Source organism: Serinus canaria, chromosome 2 (assembly GCF_022539315.1).
Source record: "Serinus canaria isolate serCan28SL12 chromosome 2, serCan2020, whole genome shotgun sequence".
Lineage (NCBI taxonomy): Eukaryota > Metazoa > Chordata > Aves > Passeriformes > Fringillidae > Serinus > Serinus canaria.
Window position 1 is genome coordinate 125,225,015 of NC_066315.1, and position 9,032 is coordinate 125,234,046.

Sequence of the window (9,032 nt, forward strand, 5' to 3'; positions counted from 1 at the left end):
TTATACTGGGTGGAACTTTCTGCAGTGCTTCCTGGGATACCCTCTAGCAGCTTAAGATAGTTCAGGTAATAACACAGCTAGGAAATGAAGTGGCAGTTTCTGTTCTTCTCACAGTTCTAAAATAGTAGTGAGATTTTTAGTTTTAAGTACTGAAGTAGCCATAGTTGTTTTCAACTGAAACAGGATTAAAGAATAAAGAATACACATCTTGCTTCAAGTAATAAAAACTTGTTAAATGAAGTTGGCTGTGGCAGCTTTTATATTTTGCTGTAAGATTATCATACACATCAAATCACGTGATTTTAAGAGCTTAGTTTTGCAAAGGCAGAAAATCACATGCCCAGATGCTGCACTGGATGTGAAATTTCTATCAGATCAGCCTCCCATGAGAAGAATAAACTAGTTTCAAAGTAAATAGATGTATAAATAAACAAACAAATACAGGCCTTTAAGAGAACTTCTTTAAGGTCTCCTTAAGCAGAAGAAAATGCATAATAGACTAAGCCTTAAAGGGGGCTAAATTAGGTGGGGAAAAAAGATGGAGCCTAGATGAAATGGCTAAATGGCTGTTAATGGCTAAATGGCTGTTAATTGGCTCTTCTGCTCTTAGAATTTCAGCTGAGGGGAAAGAGAAGCACTGAATGCCAAGAGAAGCAATGGCCTATGTTTAGGATGGTTTTTTTAAAGAGCTATTTTAATGGTGAAAGTGTACTTGATTAAGCTGGTTATGGTTGTGCTCCGTGAGCTCTCCGATGCACTGAGTCAGTGTAGAGGTTAACACTCTGTGTGTGTGTAATGCTATGCTTCAGTACTATTATTATTCAGCTTACACCCTATGTACATGTGTGGTGAGACAGTGTGACCATGTTTTGGGGTTGGTTTATTTTTTTTCAGTTTTGTGGAGAACTTAATTCCTCAGTTCTGTTACTCACATATTAAAAAAAGTGGTTCCCAAAGCTCTTTCTTGCAAGCTGTAGTAGCATTCTGTAAATGATGTTGCTGGATGTATGTATGTAGTAAAAAATGGCAGTAATACTCAAGTAGGATCAAATATTCTGATCAAGTAGGATAAAGTAATACTTGGCAATTATGCCTATTCATAAACTTAGGGAAGAAGGGATGAAGTCCTTTTATGAGAAGTTTTATTTTAAATCAAAGAATTTCTAAATTGTAATAATATGTTATTATTATTATTATTATTATTATTATTATCATTATTATTATTATTATTATTATTATTATTATTATTATTATTGTTATTATTATTATTATTATTATTATTATTATTATATGTTGCTATGGAATTAAATTTTGTCCATATTTTTTTTACTTCCCATTTAATTTAATGGTTTGTTCTTTATAAGTATGGCTTTATAAAGCTGCTACTGCTATTTGGTGTTTTCATAATTTGAAGGAGAAAGGAAAAAAAAGACTTCAAGTCCAGAAGCACTTTAATAATTCAGTAGTTCAATAAAAATGAAACACATTTTTCTGTTCAACAGGCGTTGTTTCATGGGAAATTTATTGACACTGGTTTTTCTCTGCCTTTCTACAAACGAATGCTGAGCAAAAAGCTTACTATTAAAGACCTGGAATCTATTGATACTGAATTTTACAACTCCCTAATTTGGATAAGGTTTGTAGTTTATTATCTTGTGTGTGTGTGTGTGTGCATGATATTTTATGGATTTTTTTAAAATATAGAATTCAATGCAATATTTTTTTTTCTTTTCATCCAGGGATAATAATATTGAGGAGTGTAACTTGGAAATGTACTTCTGTGTGGATATGGAGCTCTTAGGGAAAGTAACCTCACATGAACTGAAATCAGGAGGTTCAAATATCTTGGTAACTGAGGAAAACAAAGAAGAATATATTGGGTAGGAAGGTGTAGATGCTGAAAAAATGTTCTGTGTTTGTCCTGTTGCTCTAGTCTTTTTTAACACGTTGGTTTCTGTTGGCTTAGTTTTGTTTTGTTTTACTTTCTCTTCCCCTGTTACTCTGTAATTCTTGTGACTGTTATTGAAATGGTCCCTTGGTACATGATACAAAACTGCTTGGTACAAAAGGAGTCCATGTGGAGAGAAGATGACCTGTCATGCTCTTATATGTACAGTGAGAGAACAGGTGACACTGAAATGAGCAAGCCTGTTTTCAGTAACTTCAGGTAACAAGTCCAGGTAGAGGGAAGTCTATTTGACAGAAGACCCTAAAATTGTTTAGGACTTTGCTATAAATGTGGAAACTGAAATTCAGAATGGTGTGTAACATGCTGTGATTTCAACTGTTTATTTAAACTCTTTTTACTACTCTTTTCTGCTTATTTCCTAATTTTATCCCTGCCCTTCTTTTGCTGAACCTCTGTTTCTGATCTGTTTATTCAGTGATCTCAAAAGCAGATGTACACAGACCCTTTTCTGTGATACAGTGTATGTCCAGTTCTGCACATAAAGTTTCCACTTAAATTAGCAGTCTTCAGTTTCTCAGAGAAATAGTTTCTATAGCATATAGATAAATTAAGGTTATTATTAATATTTATTTTTAACTGGAATGGTAATCTAAGTTACCTCTTGCTACTTTACTATTATCTAAATATGAAGAGTTGTGATAATATAGTATAGTAGGTTCCTTATAGTTAATGGAATTGAACAGTGTAAGAAGTGAAACTTGAGGGGTTCTTACCTGATGGGAGCACATACACAATCCTTTGTGTTTGAACTTCTTCATGCTGATTGCAAATTGATGTTTAATTCATGTTTGGTTTCGTTCTGTCCCAGGCTAATGGCAGAGTGGCGATTTTCTCGGGGAGTTAGAGAACAAACCAAAGCTTTTCTTGATGGTTTTAATGAAGTAGTTCCTCTACAATGGCTACATTATTTTGATGAAAAGGAGCTGGAGGTAAGGTTTTGTATTCAGCATTTTTACCTTTTGCAAAAGTAGCACTTATGGAGAGATTAAACGGATGGGTCAGGTTGAATCTCTCGTCTGCCCATGCTGCATTTAATAGCTTCTGGAACATGGAGAATTTATCAAGAGCAGTGGGATTAAATCATGATAAAAATTGAATCAATGTTCTTGAATCAGTGTTTTGGTGTTCAGCATTAAAATGTATTTTCGAAAGTTTCTGTGAAAGTATATGAGATCTTTGATGGATCTGTGAGTCACAGACTTTTCCCTCTGTGGCAGATGGGTGGAATTACTGTGTAACAGATGACACAAAAGTTGATTGTAGTGTATAGTGATTGCTTAGGATCAAATACACTGTCTAAGACAGGTTCTAGAGTTCTTATATTTAAAGCTTGGAGGAACCAACAAGGCATGAAATGGAACTTTGCAGATCCTCAGTATACAACCCAAGGGCTGATAACAGGGATTGCTTGCATGCTCCACGTTTACTTAACAATCAGCCTGGCCTGTGTTCACTCTTGGGGTGGTGATCTGGAGTAGGGAGAAAAGGGTCTGTAGTGATGTGCTTAGTTATTTCTGTGTGACTTGACAACTTGCCCTGTATTAATGAGCAGTTTTCTGAAACCTTCTTAAGTTATGTAGGGAGGGTTTTTTTCTAAAAGAAGGCTTTGCTCAGTCTTATTCAGTGTTGTATTTTGTAGAAGGCTTTGCCTTTAGAACTTTCAGCTTTTATTGCTTCTTGCAATGAATAATTTTCAGACTTATACTTTTCAGTATGTTTTATCTTTATTAGTAGTAGCAGCAATTTAATCATAGTTTTGGAATATGAGGTGAAGATCTAATGGAAAGGCTAATATACTCCTTAACATAAAAATTCCTCTTATGATAAAGGTAGTAGCTTTTATTACTGAGCTATAATTTGGAAGATACCAAGTCTCTGGTATTCAGTCTTTCGACCACTTATATACATACACAATTTTGGATAACTGTAAACTTAGGATAAAGGAAAATCTAAGTGTGTAGTAAAATGAAAAAAATTACCAGTCCTTTTTTCAGAGCAGAGACTTTCATTTTTGTTACTATGTCTCATACAAAATAGAAAATACTCTTAATTTTTGTGTTTAATATAAAGAAATCATTCTCTTTTCTAGGTTATGCTCTGTGGTATGCAAGAAGTAGATTTAGCAGACTGGCAGAGGAACACTGTTTATCGTCATTACACGAGGAATAGCAAGCAGATCATATGGTTCTGGCAGGTATGTTAATCAGTTACATTTCTGACTTCTGTAGGTTTTGTTTTCATCTGTAGCACAAATGGCATGTGTAGTGAAGGCTGTCCAAATGAAGGTTCTTACAGCTTCCTTGCTTTTTTCAGAGAAGGAAAGGAGGATTACTGGTCTTTAGGGAGAGTACTTAAGGATGAGAAATGGCAGACAGATTCACACATTACATTTGGATGTTGGTTTATGAATTTTCTTCTGTATCTTGTCCTTACTGATTACTCAGTGAAGTTTATTTAATTCTTAGTCATCTAGCTTCTAAATGTTCTTATATGTAATACACCTGTACATTTTCACGTTCCAGTACCTAAAGGGAGCCTACAAGAAAGAAGGAGAGTGACTTTTTACTAGAGAATGTAGTGACAGGAGAAGGGGAAGTGGATTCAAAGAGATGGTAGCTTTAGCCTAGGTATTAGGAGGAAGTTCTTTGCTGTGAGGGTGGTGAGGCACTGAAATAGATTGTCCAGAAAAGCTGTGGGTACCCCATGCCTGGAGGTGTTCAAAGGCCAGGCTGCATGGAGCTCTGAGCAACCTGGTTTAGGGGAAAGTGTGCCTGCTGTGGCAGAGGAGATGAAACTAGATGATCTTTTAAGGTCCCTTTCAACCCAAACCATTCTGATTCAGTGTTCTAAAAATGTCACTTAGTACTTATGATTTTTTGTCATATTAACTGTTGTAGTCTAGCACTGACTAAACTTCACTCACATTTCAATGGAGTTGGCTAAGAAAAACCCTCAAATACTATTCCTGCACTGTTCTACAAATTTTCCGAAAGAGAAGTCAGACCTAGGGTCTTCCTATCTTGATAAACAACATTTTTAGAGATGCTTTTGACTAAGTTTCTCTGGGAAAGCGGTGCAAATCAGTCATTTCCTATCTTATTTATATCATAAGATCTGATGATAATTCTTTTTTAGATGCTTGGTACCAAAAGAATCTAAACCAGAACTTATAAGCACCAACATTTATATGCAAGTTTTTCTTAGTCTTGAAATACCTAGAGTCTGTGGCTAGATTAGTGCTGTGTTTAATAACAATGGCAGTAGTCTTCATACAAAGCATTGACATGATTTATATTTTAGTGTAGAAAAAAATAGGTAAGGATTCTTCTTATTTGCTGTTCCCAGCCTTCATACTGTAGTGGCTGACAGTACATATAATCTGAAATTACTGTTCTTCTCTCCACCCAGTTTTGCTAAAGTAAAGAAATGCAAACAGGTGCTAACAAACAGGGGCTAAACAAGGTGGTGGTTTTTTAAGTGGAATTATATTTTTTCAACTATCTCATGGGGTTTTTGGTTTTGTCCAGCTGTGTTAAAGCTTTTTATGAAGTAATTTGAATTTCTGTGTCTAGTTTGTAAAAGAAACAGACAACGAGGTTCGCATGCGACTTCTGCAGTTTGTCACTGGGACTTGCAGATTACCACTGGGTGGATTTGCTGAACTTATGGGTAAGTAAAAGGTGACCAGAACTGTTTCATATTGTCACTATTTCATTTGCAAATGAACCATGCTGCAAGCATACAGATAAGAGGAACTTCATGTTCATCAGCTTGGATCTAGAAGAGCTTTTATATAATAAATCCCATGAATATGTTTATAAACTATTTGGAATTCATGTAACTAATGAACTCTGCTGTGTCTGCATTGTGTAGTATTCATGTATATATCATGTATGGTACTTTTTAAAAGGAACAGATTACACTTTTCAAAATCTTATTTTCTAGGAAGTAATGGTCCTCAGAAATTCTGCATTGAAAAAGTTGGTAAGGAAACCTGGTTACCAAGAAGTCACACTTGGTGAGTTGTTATGTGTAAACTTTCTGTACCTTTACTGGCTTATCTCTTCCAGGGTTGCACTGCACAAATCAAATGAAATCTAATTTGGATCAATTCTCTATTTCCAGCTTCATTTGATTGACCTGACATGCCAGTTTTGAAAACTTTCCTAGTTGCCCTCTTCTTAAATTTTGCAACTGCTGAATAGTTTGTCAGTGTCAGATCTACCAAAATTATGAGAACATCCTTGTGTAGAACTGAAGGGTGTTTTCCTAATTCTTTTAGAGAATATTAAATAACTGAACAAGTCATGTTAGTAGTAGGCACATAGTTGTTAGATGGAGTTATTATGCAGCAACATATAAAAGATAAAATGAATAGTCACCAGAAGAAGTAGCATGAAAGAAATGACAGCCAACCTTCAAAAGAAGGATGCTTAGCCAAGAATGCTGATACTTTTTCTCACCAGGCTTCAGATGGGCCATTATTGGCTTGGCATTCCTGTGCATACTGAACTGGTGCATCAGTTTTTTGTATGGGCTGCAAAATGGACACACTTTCCTTTGGTAACCTGTGACAATATTATTCATCATACTTTTAAACTACTCAAGGGTATCCTCCATTTTACATTTTCTCCACTGGATTTTGTTTTGAGTGGTGTTTGCAAGAGTTAAGCATATCTTGTCAAGGATAATTTTGAGGAAGACATGGAATGAAATGTTTTGGCAGAAGGCTTTTAGGGCAAAGTTTAGAGGGAAAAAACACCCACCTATATCCAAGCATGTGTAGTAAGGAGAAAAGTTCAGCTTTTTCATGCTGTTGTTGAAATTTGGAGATGCACTAAACTAGGATTATAATAAACTTCATGCTGAAAAATTCCTTTTGTATGAGTATTATAAGCACTTAGTATTGTATCATGTTTTTATATTATATTTTTTCAAAGTATTATAGTTTCCTGTATCTTGGACAGTCTTTAGTCTTTCACCATTCTGGTTTTTAATCTCGTAATAGTTTTTTGATTCGTAAAATATTCCTCTGAAACATTGACTATTTTTCCTACTTGTAGAAATGCCAAGGCAGTGAGATTATGCTGATTGTTACTTCTTTTTTTCTAGTTGTTAGATCAAAACATTTATAATTTCTACTATAACAATTGAGTTCTGTAGACTTCTTTATGGGATTTAAGTAAACTTAACAAAATTCTGTTTTTTTCCTGCTCAGTTTTAATCGTTTGGATTTGCCACCATATAAAAGCTACGAACAACTAAAGGAAAAGTTGCTCTTTGCCATTGAAGAAACGGAGGGATTTGGACAAGAGTAGAAGTGACTTCTAGACAAAAAGGATATCTTGAATAATAAAAGGCCCAGCCAACTAAAATTGCACACTTAATTGTATATAAGCTTTTTGTTCTGTACAGTGATCTTTCTGGAACTCTAAAAGTTTAATTGTTCTCCGTTCTTCCACAAATATATGCAAAACAGTTCAGCCTTTTCTACTTTTATTTATTGCCCTTTCAAAAGACCAGAAAAACCCCTCCATAAATTTTGAAAGCAGACAAGAGACTTATTTAAAATATATATATATAAAAATATAAATATATATACTAATGGGCTCTAGTTTTATAGAGCTTTAAGTGTATGAAAAGTTGCAGCCATTTAAAAGGGCCTGGATTTGCTTTATCTTGGCTTTATCATTCAGAAAAATGTTTAAACTGCTCAGTGTTCTCTAAAGAAACATCTCCAAGTTTGTTTTACTGCATGGCTGTTCTAAAAGGTGTTAAAGGCTTAGGCCAAACGTATCCTAAATATGTAGAAAGATGCTGCTGGTATTTGAGACTACAGAATCTGTTCTTCTGTCAGTTTAATTTTTTTAAATACATAAATAGCTGATATATCCCTCTCTACTGATGTAGCCAAGGTCATGAATAAAGCCTTTACTACTTGCACAAGTCATGTACAATGAGATGAATGTGATTTAATGTTGAAAGGAATTGGTGCCACTGTTCTGACTTACTGCAGGAGCTGAACAGAGTATTTTAATTCATTTGAGCAGCATTGAAATTTGTTTACATAGTACCTTGGCTTATTAACACGAGGATGTTAGGTAATCTTCAAAGAAAAAATAATAAAAAAGAAAATATTACCCATTCTCTTCTTGGTCTGGTGTCTTGCAGGCTTTTTTTTTAAAATTTGATTTTGTTTTGTTTGGTTTCCCTTTTCAATCTGTGATGTCCTTTTTATAACTTTGTAGAGTTATATTAGTGTAAACTGAGCTATAAGGGTATACAAAAGGTAATGTGAATTTTGCTGCTTTCTGTGTTCTTGTTCAGTTTCAGATACTGGATCTAGTAAACTCAAATAAAATGAAAGTTACTTAAGCTTTGCACAGATAAAAATATTATTTAGTATTAAATACTCTCATTTCTCTAAAATTCTTAACTGAAATTTAGATGTATTTGAATAAAGTACATCTAAAGCCTGTCATTCTGTTATGTAGATCAGGTTTGTCCTAAGTGCACAATAAGATAAAAACATTTTAAAATTAGTTTTATTGGCATTTTATTGGCATATATTTGCTGAACTGCAAAGAAATGTTTAAAAAAATACTAAAATTTAACACCTTATTCATGTGAACTATATTAAATGCTACTTTTAGCAACTGTGCTTCCTTAGAGTAAAAATGTGTTTTAAATCACCATTTGTAATATGCTTTAAATATTACCTGTAAATTCCATTTCATTTAAATTACACAGAATTTTGTACACACATGAAAATGATTTTAGAATATGATTCAACACACTTGTGTTAACATATCATATTGCACTGTTAAAAGTGTACATGCAGAAAAAAACAGCTATATCTGTTCATGTATCTTTCCAATGCAGTAGCTGAATTCTGCCAAAAGTTTATTTTTCTACATATTGGATTGTCTCAAGGCTTTGTATTCAAAATGCACAGCTTACCCTGGAGCTGTAGCTGTACAGAGCTCTTGTCACAGCAGTGGTGCAGCGGGCCCAAACAGACTGCTGTCTTACATGAACTGTTCTGTAAGAGTTTCAGAAATTT

At 34.2% G+C, this 9,032-nt stretch overlaps 1 protein-coding gene across 8 annotated transcripts in view; it reads left to right on the top strand.

Moving 5' to 3' along the window:
* WWP1 (WW domain containing E3 ubiquitin protein ligase 1) overlaps window positions 1-8,109 on the top strand; it is a 58,177-nt gene extending 50,068 nt beyond the window's left edge. For all 8 annotated transcript variants that reach the window (XM_030226649.2, XM_050971233.1, XM_030226502.2 and 5 more), the window contains 7 exons: window positions 1,503-1,636; window positions 1,740-1,880; window positions 2,778-2,898; window positions 4,059-4,163; window positions 5,542-5,638; window positions 5,915-5,987; window positions 7,188-8,109. In XM_030226649.2, coding sequence (XP_030082509.1) covers window positions 1,503-1,636; window positions 1,740-1,880; window positions 2,778-2,898; window positions 4,059-4,163; window positions 5,542-5,638; window positions 5,915-5,987; window positions 7,188-7,287 — 771 coding nt within the window. In that variant the 3' untranslated portion in view covers window positions 7,288-8,109. The remainder of the gene's footprint in view (window positions 1-1,502; window positions 1,637-1,739; window positions 1,881-2,777; window positions 2,899-4,058; window positions 4,164-5,541; window positions 5,639-5,914; window positions 5,988-7,187) is intronic.
* The last annotated feature ends 923 nt before the right edge of the window (window positions 8,110-9,032 follow it).